At 36.8% G+C, this 16,742-nt stretch overlaps 2 protein-coding genes and 1 long non-coding RNA gene across 3 annotated transcripts in view; 2 read left to right on the top strand and 1 right to left on the bottom strand.

Moving 5' to 3' along the window:
* The first annotated feature begins 3,367 nt into the window (after positions 1 to 3,367).
* ykt6 (YKT6 v-SNARE homolog (S. cerevisiae)) lies at positions 3,368 to 8,473 on the top strand. Its single transcript, XM_015057474.1, has 8 exons — positions 3,368 to 3,600; positions 3,877 to 4,019; positions 4,626 to 4,708; positions 5,141 to 5,241; positions 5,318 to 5,422; positions 5,653 to 5,718; positions 6,722 to 6,823; positions 6,909 to 8,473. Exons 2-8 carry the CDS (start codon positions 3,916 to 3,918, stop codon positions 6,942 to 6,944), a joined length of 597 nt encoding a protein of 198 aa, XP_014912960.1. The 5' UTR covers positions 3,368 to 3,600; positions 3,877 to 3,915; the 3' UTR covers positions 6,945 to 8,473.
* Positions 8,474 to 9,099: 626 nt separating this feature from the next.
* On the top strand, positions 9,100 to 10,839 carry LOC106962837 (uncharacterized). The gene is made up of 3 exons (XR_001428067.1): positions 9,100 to 9,500; positions 9,953 to 9,995; positions 10,393 to 10,839. It is a non-coding gene; the product is annotated as an uncharacterized LOC106962837 (long non-coding RNA).
* Positions 10,840 to 12,374: 1,535 nt separating this feature from the next.
* Positions 12,375 to 16,742, bottom strand: part of osmr (oncostatin M receptor) — a gene marked incomplete at its 5' end in the record, with an annotated part of 9,318 nt that continues 4,950 nt past the window's right edge. The window contains 9 exons of the mRNA XM_015057472.1: positions 12,375 to 13,749; positions 14,397 to 14,481; positions 14,568 to 14,649; positions 14,776 to 14,928; positions 15,038 to 15,205; positions 15,632 to 15,733; positions 15,810 to 15,989; positions 16,261 to 16,474; positions 16,565 to 16,644. Of these exons, the coding sequence (XP_014912958.1) occupies positions 13,387 to 13,749; positions 14,397 to 14,481; positions 14,568 to 14,649; positions 14,776 to 14,928; positions 15,038 to 15,205; positions 15,632 to 15,733; positions 15,810 to 15,989; positions 16,261 to 16,474; positions 16,565 to 16,644 (1,427 nt within the window). The remainder of the gene's footprint in view (positions 13,750 to 14,396; positions 14,482 to 14,567; positions 14,650 to 14,775; positions 14,929 to 15,037; positions 15,206 to 15,631; positions 15,734 to 15,809; positions 15,990 to 16,260; positions 16,475 to 16,564; positions 16,645 to 16,742) is intronic.

Here is a 16,742-nt window from a genome sequence, read left to right as displayed (position 1 = left end):
GCCACTGCTTCTTGGACAGTGAAGTGGTCTAGATGGATCTTTTCTTCTCTGAGAACGAAAGTCATTTGGATTTATTTGAGTGATGAAATCCCCAAAATTTATTGCAACATTACCTTGAGAACTGTTTAATTATTTGCACACAGTCACACACACCCTCTGTCTTATCTCTAAATCCAAGAGGCTTGGCTGCTGTGATACGATCTTCTTTATGTAACCTTTCACATAACCAAGCACGTTCTTAGATTACATATGACGCATCATATCAGGCATCATTTTTAAAGTCAGTTCCTATACATTGTTTCTTTTTAGAATCATGTTGCAGACATCATTTTCTCCAACTTTTATTGAGAACAGGTTTTTATTATTTACATTCACAACCTAAATTAGGCTCCTCGATGTTCCCCATGACCCATTTTCTGATTACGTAAGCTTGCGCTGGATTTAAACTTTGACTATTACCTTATCCATCGCTTTAGAACGAAGGTTAAATCCTGACTCTCCTGCCAACCATCAGCGTTCTGCCGGTGGAGTTGGAACTTTCCCAAATTTCTGCCTCAGGTGACGTTTTGCCTTGGAGTCCGTGCATAAAATGTAAAAAAAAAAAAAAAGAATCCCTTAATTTTTAATGAGACGTAGGCCCAGCATTTTAAGACCTATGTGTCCAGCCTGTTAGCTTGTGATTAAACATTTACATTTCTGACTTGACAGTCAAATAAAATCACTTAGAAAGTAGGCATGAAAAAAAGGCTCATGTATTCTCCTCCATTCTTGCAGACGTTACATGCAAAAAGGAAAGGATTTTCCTTCAAGAGCACAAGCATCCCTTCTTGAAGGTTTCAGACATGTCTAAAAATACGCTCAAGTAAGTAAAAAAAACAAATGTTGATGTCTTCATCCCTTGTGAGCAGGCTACATGGCCTAAAAAATAAGTCCTATTCTTCTTTCTTGGTTGACATTCTGAAAGTGCCAAAGCTCTCAGTTAAAAAAAGAAATGGCCCTCTATTCCACCGATATTACAGGCTTGATGAAAAATATATGAACCAAAAAAAATAAGATAACCTCCCATCTGTGGCTGTACTCCTCACTGATTGCGTTGCTCTAGTTTCTTATCAAAACTAGCACCAGTTCTTGGAAACACACAACCTTTCTTCCCTCTGCTGTAGGTGATCCAACAGATGCACCCAAAGTCTTAACGGTTTCCACTTTGTGTTGCCTGGGAAATCACTGACAGGCACACTTGTGACATGGAAAACATTTACTTACCCCAAGTTAAGTGGCCAGGAGGAAATTGTTAAATGGAGCAGGATTACCAGAGGCAACATCAACTGAGGCAACCATGTTGTGGTTGAAAAAACAGCTGGTTGACTGAAAAAAAACAATTAATTTCTTAGCCCCAATGTAATAAATTAATTGAACTAAATAAATTAATATTACTAAATTAAATATACATTTAATACAACATTGTGCAATGGTTTGAAGCTAGGTTCAGTTTCCTTATGTTTGAGCTGCCTTTTATTTCAGCTCTTACAGTAGTCTTGATCAAAGGCTCTTATGCTGAATGTCTAACAAATTCGGACTTATTATTTTCTTCTCAGTCATTGCACCTATAAATGTGCACCATTTGCTCAGAAGTGAAAACAAATCATAAGCTGACAACAAAAGAAGAGTAAGATCTATGAAAAAGTAATATACCAACTAAGACCTGACAAAATCTCAAAGATTTTTTTTTTTTTTTATCTAAAATATCTTTGAACTGAAACGCAATTTAATCTTTATCAAAGTATGTTAGCTTTGGGTTTCTTTTTTAATTATGCATTTGTTAAAAGTTATTAGTAAAGTATCTAAAGTCTGTTAAGTGCAAACACAACACTGGTTTATCCCAAAGACATGTAATGTCTGAATGACTCAAAGGTCAGAGAGTTCAGAGGTTTAACAAATGATAAGGCATTTTCTTGGACTCAAAATAGATAAACACCCAAAGTCAAAAGATTTTTTTTTTCTTTTGACTTTGACTATTATTTTTTCAGTAGTTTAAGAAAATGATACTGAAGGTCGTTTCAAAAAATTTCAAGAAGGTCAATGCAAAAGTAAAATGATGAGTAAAAATGGTGAAAATATTCCACCATCTTCTGACCTTTTGTGAAAAAAGATCACAAAGTACCTTCTTACATTTGGCTTTAAATGCCTCAAAAAATCAAAACAAAAAAAAACAAAAAACAGATCTAATCTTTTAACAATACAACAACACTGCTACAATACAACAACACTGCTAAATGTACTAATAGCGGTTTTCTCGCTCTCTATATCGAAGTTTATGATGCAGAAAAAAGAGTGTGCAGACATAGAACAGAAAATTCAGGACTTTGTGAGGATATTATTTACATATTCATTTATTATTTATTTGTTGGCCCAATTTTAAACATCTATACAAATATGTTGACCAGTTTGGCATTGGCCCAAATGTATGCCTCTCAAAGTTATACTAAACAATACAGCTAAGACCAGCTGAATCCAGGAGATGGCAGTGTAGCAGAGAAACTTTGAGGTGGCATCTGTTGTTGGTCTTTAAGAAAGCCAAGAATAACACATTAGATTAAGTGCATTTTCCATCATAGCTGCTTACCGTAATTTTTCACTATAGAGAATGGGGGAAAAACATTAGAATAAATAGACTTGTAAAAATAGTAAAGTACCAACTTTGCAGCTACTTACAGATCTTTTTACATGGCCTCAAAATAAATCAATCTCCATGTGGGACATGTATTTTTATACCTTTACTTAAAGTTATGTTCATATATCCTTAAAATAATAATACATAAAACAATCTTTAATTCTTATTTATATTCTTATTTCTGCTCAAGATAATATAAAAGTTTTAAAGTAAAGTTTATAATTTGTTTGAGTTGAAAGTATCATTAATAAGGTACAAAATATGTTGATTGTGTGAAGCTTTTCAAGAGTGTGGTTAGAGCAAGCGCAATGTTATAATACAAATATTACTATAAATTTAATCATTTAAAATGAATGAGCTGGTTTCCATATTACATAGTTATACAGAAATTATTTTTACTTCAAGTAATTCAGAACTTTCATTTATGAATGGGTTGATTTGAGCTGAATTTTAATTTTGGATCACTAACGGGCAAATAAATGAGTTTTTAAAAATCGAACCTATATTTAGTTCTTTGACAACACAGAAGAATTTAAATGTTATTTTTACAGGACTTTTGAATTTTATTTACAGCTGAACTTTCTTTTCTTTTCTTTTTGGTTTCCTTATTATTTTCTTTTCTCCTTTTCCTTTATTTTGTTCTGCGTTGCACTCCTGTCCGGTAGGTGTCGCTTTCATCTGTAATTGTGATCCAACCCTAAGCTCAGAGGGGAAGAAGAAACTGCGACGCGTTTGTTTCCACCGAGTCAACTCTGATAGGAGTGTCTGGCTAATGAAGTTCTAATTTAACTACTGAGATAAATAAAATTGCGTTCTGATTTAGTGACGGTTTATTTTTCGTACATATCTGAGAGTTTTAGTCGATGTTCCTTCAGTCGGTTGTGTTGTTTTGACGGGAACTGAGGGGGTTTTGCTACTGTTTTGTCCCGGTAAGTTAGCTCAGGCCTCACAACATATAGCATCTGTGGCTAACTAGTTTCAGTATTTTAACAAAATGTCGTTATGAAGTTAATTTAAGGATTATTTATGTCAGCAAAAGTCTACGTTACTCGCTGTCAGTTACAGCGGTAAACGTAGCAGACCGTAAACACCCTACCATCTGTCAGCACGGAGGCTACTTTCGCTTGTGGTTTAACTTGTCTCCAGTCGCTGAGTTGACTAAGAGATAAAATACTCTCATGTGATCCTGCTTGTGTCCTGTGTAGACCACCTTGTCCTCTTACCAGACCTGATCCCGCGGCGTCATGAAGCTCTACAGCCTCAGCGTCCTCTACAAAGGAGCGACCAAAGCCAACCTGCTCAAGGCGGCCTATGACCTGTCCTCCTTCAGCTTCTTTCAGCGCTCCAGGTGAGTCTTACTGACCGCTGATTACAGGCCTGTCCCAAACAATTACATTTTATGGATAGTCTCTTACAGCATTTCTTTTCTAGATCTCTATAAATATATAAAAAAATACAATATCCGTAGGTATGTTTACGTCTTTTAGGTAAATTCTACATCAAAACAAACAATTTCACCCAAGAAAACTTGAATGGGTTCTTTAAAACATTAAATAACATACTTCTACTTCTCACTTTTATTAAAATTCAGTTTGTCTCCAGATAAATGAGACTTGGAGGTACATTGTTGTTATGCTCTCTCCAGTCTGCAGATTTCAAGTACTCAAGTGCAAAAGTCCTGATAATTCCTTATAGGTCCCTCACACTGCAGCAGATCCATAACTTGTCTGTCAGACTCGCCCCACATGCAAAGAAAGTTTCTTCCATTTAATAAATTCAGAGCCAACAGCAAGGACTTTTAAACCAGTGATGCCAGTGTGTCCTTCCAGTTCTGTTCTTGCAGAGTTTGTGCCTGCCTTTTCTGTAAATTTGTTGTAAAGTTGTTGTTTTTTTCCCCTACAATAATTGTGTACTGTTTTTCTATGAGCAATAAAATCATCTTTTGCACCTTTAGTGTTCAGGAGTTCATGACCTTCACCAGTGCCTTGATTGCGGAGCGAACATCTGTCGGAACCCGTGCCTCAGTCAAAGAGCAAGGTAAGACTGTTTCTGATGGCAAATTGCGTGATTATATTTTGCTGATGTTATTTATATTATACACTTTGAATGTGCAAATGAAAACGAAACAGTTTTAATTTGTTTTCTATTTTCACTGCATTTCTTATTAGAAAACCCTCAAACATTTCCTTGTTTCCTTGTTTAATATTCCTCCGCCATTTATTTCCGCAATCATTTATTCAGTTTCCTGTTTATATTCCTTTGTTTACTCTATCCTGTATGAGTTGCTTGTTAATGACTCATAAAGGAGGCGGGCTTTCAGAGTCCAGCTATGAGGAAACTCTCAGCTGTTTTTTTTTTTTTTTCTTTTTAAGTTTCAAAAGTCTTTGAAGTTGCCAGAAGAAGAATGAAGATTCACTATTAAATTTCTCTTGAGTTAATTGGACTGCATTTATTCAAATATATTTGCAGAATATCTTTGCCATGTGTATGTGAGAAACGACAACCTGAGTGCTGTGGTGATCTCAGACTCTGAATACCCACAGAGGGTCTGCTTCACTCTGCTCGACAAGGTGGGGATGAAAACGAAGCAGTTTGGTATCATTTTGCTTTCTGTTGTACTTCTTTAAAACGTCTTGCGGTTTGTAGGTGTTAGAAGAGTTTTCCAGGCAAGTGGACAGTATAGACTGGCCGTCTGGTAATCCTGACACTATAAGCTACAAAGGTCTGGACATTCACCTTTCAAAATACCAGGTAGGTTTAGCTACCATGCTAAAACCTGTTTGAATATCCTAGTATATTAAAATGATGATTTCTTCTTGAGTCACTTGTTACAATGTCTGCTAATAAGACTGTTGATAAACTTTTTTTGCAAGGATAAATATGTGTCCCTTTAGAAGACAAATTGAATCATTTTGCAGCATTTTAAAACAGTCGTGTTGAAGCTGACGGCTGGTTTCGCTCCGAATGTTGTTCTTCCTCAGAACCCCAGGGAAGCAGACGCCATGACCAAAGTACAAGCGGAGCTGGATGAGACAAAGATCATTTTGGTAAACCTCTTCACAGTGACTCCAAATTAATACGAAATGGGTTCTTTAAAAACCCGGTGCCTAAATACACGGATGCCTCAGTGTATTTAGGCATTAGACATGTTTTCAGTTTTTTTTTTGTGGATTGACTATCGAAGCCTTGCGATGCCAGCAACGCAAACTGAGAAGCGGAACTGTAATTGTTCCCATAATGAAGTTTAATGGAGACTGCCACTTCCTTCCTGACAGTCTGTTTGCTGTAATTAGACCGATGAGTCTGTCCTTTATGCTTCAGTTGAATTAAGATGGGAAACATCCAGCGCATCTTCAGCTGTACCAACTCAAACTGACTAAGAACAAATTAAATTAAATCCTTAAAGAAATATTTAGAATAGTGAATAATACAAGCTTTGACTTTCTTTCACAAAACAACAGTTTTTAAATACTTTTGATAATCATCTGTCAGTATTTAAATGTTTTAAAGCCTTTCTTAAGGATATATATATTTAAAAAAAAAATAAAACCTGAACCTGGTGCATCTGTGTCAAATTTTAAGGTAGCAAATTGATAATGAAAATTATGTCTGGTGAAGAGCATCAACCCATCCCGAAACTTTAACTTGGTAAAGTTACTATCGGAACTAGATGGCAACTAATAAAGTAAAGAGCAGATTTATTTTAATCCAGGTCTCAAAACAAGCAGTGAATTTACTCTTTGCCACACTCCAAAACTGGTCAACCTATTTCAGTGTTTCCACAACCCAGATGGATCCGGATTACTGCTAAAGCAGTAAAAGGCTAATATTTTGTCTTTTGTTGTGCAAAGTTTTATGGAAAAAAAAAAAAAAACTCAAGAGATTTACAACAGCAGCCATTTCTGTCACACTAATTTAAAAGTTTAGTTTACATCTGTTATGTTTTAGTATGGATTTGCAGGATCCCCTCATTTTATGTGACTTTTACTGACCTATTTGATAGCTTTCAATGTGCTGCACTATTTCACGACAACATTTTGTCCTCTGCAGCACAACACCATGGAGAGTCTGCTGGAAAGAGGAGAGAAACTGGATGATCTCGTGTCAAAGTCGGAGCACCTGGGAAACCAGTCTAAAGCCTTCTACAAGACCGTAAATATGACAGACTCTCCTGCAACATTGAACCGGGTTCATGCTGCTGCTACAGTGAACGTTGTGGTCTTTGCTACCTTTGCAGGCACGGAAACAGAACTCCTGCTGTGAAATCATGTGATGCTGCCGCCTCGTCCTTGTGGAAACGTCTCTCTGGCTTTCTGCTTTTCCTACAACCCCCATCATGCACCAGCTACGCGCTCTCCACCGGGACGCTGTGTCAATCCCAGATGGGGAGCAGGAAAAACGGCGGCCGCTTTTAAACGGGACCTCTCTGTGATGGGGGCTGAAGGACTGAAGGCGTTTAGTGGGAGGAAGTCACAGTTTTGAATCATGCTTCAAACCTTGTCAAAGGTGAAACATCCGTGTGGTGATTCTGACCAGCTGAGAATATTTTAGCGTGACGTTAAGTACTAACGGTGTGTCGTTAGAACGTCTTCAAACCATTTAATGTTATTCAGGTTGAATCTAAACTTAATATCTTGATCTCTTAAACTTATTGACAGAGTATTAACCACATGTGTGCTTTTGCTTCAAAGCAACTGACAATCTCATATATTCAACATGTCAAAACTGGGTTCCTCGTAACTAGAGGCATATATATGTCCAACAGGGGGCGCTGTCTTTATGTACTATAATCTCAATTAGACTCTGAAGGACATATTTAACTTTGCAGACTTTTATGTCCAATTTTAAGCATTGCTGCATTGCTACATTTAGTTGCTTTTTTGCCTTTGTCTGTCTGATGTTAAATGAAGTCTTCAACATTCCTGCCTTGGCTGATTGTGACGTGTGATGATGAGACTTAAAGCCAAAGAGGAATAGAAGATTTGGTGTCAAATATATTAAAAATCCCTAAGCATGCTAATCATTCTGATATCCAAAACTCACACACACGTGTCACCTGAACAGAGTTTTGCCCGCTCAGAAAAAGCTGCACTCATCTTCTGTTCCTCTCGAAACACGGATCGCCCCCCACAGGAGCCCACGCCCGTCTGGATGGGTTTTAGTCACTCCACTTCTGACTTTCACGTGCAGCGAGCACCGTTTGCTTCATATTTATGATTTCTGATGAAACACTGCCTTCAGATCTGCGTTTCAGATATTTCTCTGCTCTCATTGTGTACATTTGTGATCCAACATACAGCTGCAGTCTGTGTAGATTCTGAGTGCCTGCGTGTTTGTGTGCGTTGAGAAGCTTGTTGTGCCGTCTGTTGCTCTTTCTGCTTTTACAGTGTAAACTTTGGTGCAATATCTGCAGACTGTTGCTGTGTGTCTCTCTTGCAGTGCAGAGAAAAGCTCAAAATGTTTCTCACGACGGACACTTCATTAAACTTTGACATGCTTTACTTTTGACTAAGATTGACGAGAGGCTTGTCCAGTGAGTTTCTTGTTTTTGTTTTTCCAGATCTCTGGCTTCGTCTTTTGAAAACGTTTTTCTGGTGTTATGCTGTAAGCTCTGGTCCAATGGCCGCTGTGTTGGAACAGTGTGGTTTAAACGGTTTGCATTAAATGTTTTGATCCAAATGTGAGCTTCACTTTTAAAATCAGATCATTTTCCGTCTTTATCGGCCCTGGTTTATTGCATTGTGAGCTTGTTCAGGTTGTTTACAGAGCATTTATTCATGCTCGGATAAAAATCAAAATGCCTGTTGTGTCCCTTCTTTTTATTTATAAAAGCATTAAATATATTTATCCATAGTTGCAGAAAATCAGGCCAGATTTGTGGAGCCATTCTGTGCTGATCCTGGATGGAGAAGCTGCTAATTTGCTGTGAGAAATGCGTTACAAAGGAGGAAATTAAAGAACAAACAGTTTACAGATATAGGTGCTTTAAAAGAGGAGACACATTTACATTTTTTGGACTGTTTGCCAAGTATTTTTTATATAAAAAGCTTTTATTTAAGCGATTAGAGGATCCAATTAGCTCAATTTGGGTATGTTTTTGTCTTGTCTATTCATCCAGACAAAACAAAAAAGCATGCCCTTTTTTGTTGTGCAAATAAAACATTTCTCTAAAAAAATGAAAAAAAAAGTAGCAGTGTGTTTCTCAACTCCCCCATATTTATGAAAAATAAAATAAACTAATGTAAATAAATAGTTATTAACTCTTATTTGGATGTAAAATTCAAGTAAAAGTAATGACAATCTCTCTGCCAAGGTTTTATACATGTTTACCCATAAATATTGTTGATAAGCTTTAAAATAGCAATATTTTAAAAATAAAGTTTGGTGTTAAGAAAAAAAATCAACGGTGTAATTTAACCAAGAAATAACTATATTTTTTAAAAATGTTATTCCTCATTGTTTATCAGTCTTAGTCATTTTTATTCTGAATATTTGTATCAATTCTTTCTGCCAAATGAATGAAGTCCATCTTCCCCTCAGCTCAGATTTAAAATAAAAATTATGATTATGGGTAAAATATCCAACTGCATGTCCTAATGCGTTTTAAACCAGTACAGGTAATGATTTTAGCTTGAAGTTTCCGCAATTTAGTCTTTGTGGAGAACTGTAAAATGCGAGTTTGAAGGAGGTCCGTGAATGCGTCACCAAAAACGCAGCTGAACTGAAAAAAGCAGCGAGCAGTTCAGCAGTTTGAACTTGTACCTCTGAAATGTGGACAAAGATGGAAAACAAAAGCTCGGCTACCGTCCGGCAAACTTTCATCTCAAAGGTGAGGAGTTAAAAGGTTCAGAAGCGACTTACCCGTTTCTGATCAGAGATTTTGTGCCAAGACATCCAGAGTTTGGGAATTCAGTTTAGAAATTGTAGCTCTTCTATGCTGCACGATATATATATATTTTTTTATTTTTATTTTTATTTTTGCAAACCTGAGAACATGCGATCAAGCAAAAACATTTATCTTGGCTCCTGTTGTTGGTCTGAAGTCCACGCATTGTTTGATTTCCAGCAGCAAGTTTCAGCTGTTGCAGTGAGCAGCAGAGTCTGCTCCTTGTGTTGATTTTCCTTGTGATTTTCTGTCTCCTCTTTTTAGTTTAAAGCTCTGATTGAGACAGCAGGTGCTGTTGAGCAGAACATTGCCACCAGTGATTACCGCTGCCCTGCCTGGAATCTCTGCTCTACTGTTTTGTTTACTCAAAGCACAACATGTTTGCTGCATTTCAGATGGTTGACCCAAATCTGAGAGAAGAGCTTCTAAATTTAAAAGGTAAGCTGGTTAGAGATAGGTTGTGTGACGGACAGTCCCCTTATTTTATTTTAAGAAGATATGTTTCATTGGTTGCAACGTTTTAATATAGCCTACACAGGTGCATCTTAAAAATAATCCTGATCAGTGTTTACTTTTTTACTTATTATTTTGCCTTAAGCTGGACCGAAATGGTAGTTATGACTTGGATATATCCTAATTATTTCTGTAAAACCAGGTTAATAGGGAAAAAAAACAAAAACTAAAATTTAAGATCTTGAACACAAAAATATCAGAATAATAAAAACATATACATTTAGAAAATGTTACCGACATGCCACATCAATAAACATACGTCTATTCTTCTATTCTGTTTTGTTAGCAGTGTGTTATGTTTCTCTGTATTGGTTTCCTAAAGTTTCCAGCGCAGCCGCCACTCATCCGTCCAACACAGAGGATTCTTTAACAAGGACCAACGGGATCATACCTGGTGAGCAGCTTTTCTGTTTCACAGTCGACTTTGTGTCAGCAGTTTAAAAGAACAGTTTATCAGACAAACCCTCTGAAATATATCATTTTAATTATAAATACTCTATTTACTAAGCAAACTTAGCACAAAAAGAATGGAAATTTGTGTTTGGTTTATTATTTTGTTGTTCTAAAATATCCCTAAACTAATGGAAAGTTTATTCATTTAGTCTTTAAGCATCCTGTCAAACAAAATCCTGTAATAAATGAGCAAATGTAAATGCTGGGAGGTGGTTTATTTCTGTGAAGAAATGTGATGCGTTTGTGTTGATGAAAATATTGCTGTAGTTTTAGGTGGAAAGAGTAATACAAAGTTAAAGCCTGAGTTGTGAAAAAAAAATAATAAAAAAAACATTATTAAACAATAATATATCACCGTTTTTAATTTTTTTTAAATAAGTGCATTAAGTCATCTGACACATTTTCTGCATGAAGAAACCAGTTTAGAGTCTTAAAAAAATTACATAGCTGCATTATGAACTAACTGCCTTGTTGAAGAAAATGTGCCATACAAATAAACTTGGTTAACACGTTATGCTTGTCATGCCTAAATCTCATATTTGGGTTTTTAGGTGCAATCGCAGCCTCTGTGCTCACTCAAAGGCTGATAAATTGAAACAGAGTTTTGCAGGTCAGACTGTGCTTTTTCTCATGAATGTAAGTCCAGCTGCTCTTCTCTCCAGTGTTCAAAAAGCAGAGTGTCGAAATAGATTAGATATATTTTGTTTTTTATGTAGGAATTCAGCTAAATTCTGGCTAATCTTTGAACTGTACCATGATTTTGGTTCCTGAATTTAGCTAATTCACTGTAACGGTAACGTTGGAACCCAGGAAGCCTATGTTGCTTAAAAAGATCAGTTTGATTTTTTTTTTTTTTTTTTTTATAAAATAAACTCTAAAATACCATAAAAGCTCATATAACCTCATGCATTCTGTTTTTGAATTCTAGAGCAATTGCTGGGCATTACATTTTATTTCAACGACACACACACACACACACACACAAGAACCGAAACGATTTCTACTTTTGGCTGTTTTTCATTGACACAAGATGTTCCTTTAGAATGACATAAATAGCATGACACTCGCACGCAATTTTCCTTTTCATGCACAAAATGATGCATAGCGTGAAAGATAAGCATCAGTTCTGGGGATTGCAAAACATTCATCATTTGCAAAACGGCCAGATGAACGGATAAACCTCAGACATTTCATGGTAGAAAACTGTGTTGATTCAAACCTTCCTATTGCTGCCCTACAACGCAAGAAGTTAGAGATACGGAGGCAGGATAAGATGCAGAGCAGAAAGCATTTAACTTGCTTTCTCTTTTCTCAGTCGCAAATAGGGCCATTTAACAACTGGCATGTCAAATACCCATGTAGAAAAATGATAGAAAAGTTGTTCAGGCCACAATTAACTGATGGATTTAGCTTGTGCACCAGCCTTTTGCTTTGGGCAACAGTCCACAGTACAATGCCACTAACGGTGAAAACTAGTTAAACTATAATGGTTGCTTCTGGTTATTTTTTTGGCAGCAAGACATTGTATAAAACATTACTTATTAAAAATAAAAATACACAAGATCAAAGGTTGTTGTTTTTTTTTTTCTTTTTAGTTCTTTGCACACAAATTTAACATCGGTTCAAATAAAACTAACAGTTTCATTTGAACCTGTTAGTTTCAAATGAAATTAGTTACACATGAAACTAACAGCTGATTGCTTTAGAGCAGTCGGGCCTTCAGAGCTGATTGCTCTGAAGAATCTGCTTCATGTGCTTTCCTGCAAAATCCCTTCATGTACAAAACAAGAGCAGCAGCTTGTTGGTTATTTTAGAAGACAAGAATCTTGTTACTGAGTTGCCTGTTGCTACACAGCAGAAGTTAATGGCTTTATTATTCCATATTACATTTACACTTATTTACAGTGAAACTGATGATCCCTTCGTCACAGGATTTACAAACATGGTACCGAGTTCTGCAACAGGTTGTGACCTTTCTCTATTGAATTTTTCTTTTCCATTGGTATTTTCTCCAAAGAACAGAAAAAAACAATTTATCTTATTTCAGGGACACAAAACACTTAACAATATATGCAAAAGTATTTACAGGAAACATTTAAATATTTGATTGGCATTTTAAGTGTTAGATCAACACAAAGTGTCACATATTTCTGAAACCACACTGCAGTTAAAGCTGCAGGGCTTTAGTGGTTCAGTCGCTGAGCCGCTGTGAACATCAGCTTTCAAATCTCGTCATAGATTCTCAATTGGATTTAGGCCTGGGCTTTGACTGGTCCATTCAAGCACAAACATACTTTGAAAGGACATTTCTCCCTCTGGCTGTAGTCACTGACCCCCTGCTCAATGCAATGCACCCTTTTCCGGGGAGAGCAGAACATTCATGTACCATCATATTAAATCTGCAACTAAAAGTTTAAATGTTTTATTGCCTCGTGTGACCTGAAAACCAGAAGGTTTACCTGTGGTTAAGATGAACTTTTCACATTATATCTCACTTTCAAGACAGTTCAGTGTAGTTTCTGAAACTGTTTTAACTAATCTCCACCTTGCATCTTTCCTATCTCATACCTGCTCTCTCTATACATCCTGTAGATAAAACCTCTAGTTCCCTCTGTGTTTATCATGATGAGTAAAGTGAGTTGCTTTCGTGCGTTTCGCATGCATTCACTGCTGTGCCGTGATGCAATCTGAAAGATTCTGAAACCAAACACACCAAAATAAGGCATGTTAAGAGTGTGGTAGAAATCACAAAATGAGGTTTAGAAGCAACAGTGCACTAGGTTTTAACATTTTGCCTCCACTTTTAGAGTTTTTATACTCTTGAATGGGAGAGCAAAAAGGCTCAACATTGTTTGTTTTGTGTTTAACCATCAGAGATGTAACCATAAAGTTCTGCACATGATCCCTGCAGGCAGTCGGACGTCTCAAAGCTGGATCTGATTTCACTAAACTCAGTGATGGGGCTCAAGTAGCTCTTGTTTACAATGCACCTCAGCTGCTGATGGGGGGGTGTTTGACAGAGCAGGACAGCAGACTGAGGCCGGTAGCCTGTTTGGAGTGGACAGGAAGGAGGAAGAGACGACTGGGGAGCAGGCGAGCACATTGTGTCCGTACCCTCAGGATCCATCAGGATTGAGCTTTCATGCCACAAAGGTTTGACTGTCAAGACTTCAATGTCACAGCTGATGCACTCTTCCTCTCTCTGAGACTGCAGCTTCTGACCAGTCTAAACCAGAATGCAGAAAAAAAATATATGAAAAAAAAACATGCCTTCTAGAGAAACCTGAAGTCATTTTTGTGATTATTTTTATCAGACGAGGGTGTCGAAACTTGGTGTGAGAAAAGACGCAAACCGAAACATTAAAAAGGTCAAACATTTCTCAACAAAAAACATTCTCAAGAATTTACGACAGAAACTGGAATTATATCAGGAATGGATAAAAATATAACATTTAATGTTATAGAAGTCACAGAAATTGAGAGGAAGTTTTTTTCACAAGTAGTTAATTAGTTCATTAGGAATGTTATATATATATATATTTCTGTTGATCTCAATTCAACAGAAATCTGTGGACTATGCTTAAAGGATTAAACTTTGGATTTATACCAGCTTCTACCAATTCTGCTAAGAACAGTGGTCAGCAGTGGTCAGACATTCAGCCAGAATTATACCAAGAAAATGTTGATGGATCCAAAACGTTTGCAGCTTTCTATGAGATATCTGAACTGAAGATGTTTAAAAAAAAAAACAATTCAAACTTGTCCACCCAGTTCTCATTTTAAAAACCACTAAAGCTGCATGATTGAATGTAGTTATAGCAAACAAAAATAAAACTAAACTTCCTTTGAGATTAATGAAATATCTATCCATACCTCATTCAAGAAGCTCTCAAACTCAGGAGTTTTGATGTTCATACCAGCAGGATAAGTAAATATCTCCCTCAGTCCATTTTTTAAACTAGGGGAAACACACAAAATCTCAGAGGTCTGGAAAAATTTGAATATAAACATACTGGAGTAAATCTAAACACTCCCATCTCTCACATTTTCCTTTGTGGCCACAGCAGAACGGTGCAGCCCAGCAGGAGCAGGATGGGAGTCAAGATCTTTGGTAAGTGGGAAAAATCTGCAGAGAGAATCAGAGAAATACCAGAATTCAGTGAGCTGGGAAAACCGAAGACATCCAAGCTTAACTGATTTATTTTGGTAACTGTCGTGTTTTTGTGAAAGTCCTGGATCGAACGAAGCTCACTGTTAACTTTGGTCCTGATGGTAATGCTGGCAGCTGATCCGGGCCCAACTGTAGTCAGAGCCCTCACAGAGCAGACATATTCCTGGTCCTGCTGCAGACCCTCCATGGTTACTGACTTTTGCCGGGGATCGCCCACGGAAACGTTGAATAAAACTAGGTAGACAAGGTTTTGTTTATCTGAGATTATGCCCACTGATCAAATTATATTACATTGATGTTTACAACAGTCCTCGTGTAATTCAAAGTTTTCCTCTGAACTCACTTGCAGCATGACCTAAACGAGCATCAGTCTGCACTTCCTGCACCGTTACCAGGTAACCAGTGATGAATGCCCTCTGGGCTGGATCGTCTTCGTCATAGTGCCACTCCAGTGTCACAGATGTATATGTCCTTTTAACAGGTTGTATTATTCTTGGGGGCTCCACATATCCTGGGGAAGTGGAAATGATGTGAATTGATAAGAATCAACGGAATAAACAGGAAGCATGGTAATGCTCAGTTGTGAGACTAAATTTTGTTCACAAGTGTTTGTACATGAATTTAAAGGTGGTTTTAATTGCTGAATTAATCAAGTAAAAATTTTATGATTTTGTGTAAAGAACATCTTCCTGGTTTTTTTCCAGACCTGATACCAAAAAAAAAAAAAAAAAAAAAAAAATATATATATATATATATATATATATATATATATATATATATATATATATATATATATATTTTATTGAATACTTGTAATAAACTAATCCTGACTCCAATTTTTCCTTTCCTCTGAAACAAGACATATTTTCATCAAACAGACAAAAAAATAAAATAAAATATTTTTAAAGAAATATTTTCTCTCAGTAAAAAGACTTACTGGACTCCTTAAAGTATCCAGTCTGTGTCTCCAGCAGTTTGTCTCCATGATCTGTGCATCCATAAATATTGAATGAATATCTCAATTCCGGTTTGAAGTATCCTGCAAAACCATCCCACAAAAATTACAGTAAGTGTCCAAGTTGATAGAAAAAATACCAGAGAAGAGAAAAACGTACCTGCAGGTAAGAAAGTGCTGTTTCCTTTAGGCACTTTCATCCACTGCAGCGTGCAGGGTGCTTTGCTTCCCATGATGCACCACTCCACGGTGTGACCGCAGGTGACTGAAGTTTGCTCATTCCACCACAGATGGAAACCATCAGCTGTTCTGCTCAGGCGCTTCTTCACTGGAGGGATTTCTGGACAGCCAGAAATTTACAATCATTTATTATCTAAACGTTTCAGCTTTTCAGCTTAATGCATCATCCTGTGAGAAAAAAAAACAATCAACAGAAAGGAGTGCATATAAAATATTTATTTCACATTTTAGTTTGTCAAAATAGCTTGAATGTTCACCCCATGTAACAAGAACAAAAGCCTGCTGGGTCATTTATTTAAAAAAATAATTTTAATCATATTCGCACAAAGAAAAATCCTTAAAAAAAAAATAAAAAAATATGCCAACGTCACCTGAGTCGTCCTTTGGCGGGATGATGATGCGGGCTGAGATGGATGACCCCGTGCTGAGAGCAGCTTGAACAGTAAAGTTACACCTGCTGGGACCAATCAGGACGACTGCCTGACTCTGGCCGCTGTCCTTCAGCTCTGTCACAGTTTGACCTTCCTGTGACCACTGGACTGCATAGCTTTGGATCTTCACTGAGGTTGCTGTACCAAAAGCAGGCTGGCGACAGAATGGATCAGTGTAAAACTGTTCAGAAGACAAAGTTTGGCTCTTATTTGTACTAAAATATATTTTTTAAAACAAACATACAGGCTTCCATAGCAGAGTGACATTACGAATGCCTGAATCAGGTTTGCTCTCTATTCTCCTCCATAAGTCCAAGGTTACCACTGAGGAGCGTTGTTTGTTCATGGGAACCAAAGTGGGATGTCATTTGTTAGAAAAAAAAAAAAAAAATAGAAATAATCGTTTTAGAATAAATGTCAGT

Source organism: Poecilia latipinna, unplaced genomic scaffold (genome assembly GCF_001443285.1).
Source record: "Poecilia latipinna isolate Pla-1442-1.1 unplaced genomic scaffold, P_latipinna-1.0 Scaffold1466, whole genome shotgun sequence".
NCBI classification, from domain to species: domain Eukaryota; kingdom Metazoa; phylum Chordata; class Actinopteri; order Cyprinodontiformes; family Poeciliidae; genus Poecilia; species Poecilia latipinna.
The sequence above is the reverse complement of the archived record's forward strand: the minus strand, read 5'-3'. Positions and strand labels throughout refer to the sequence as shown.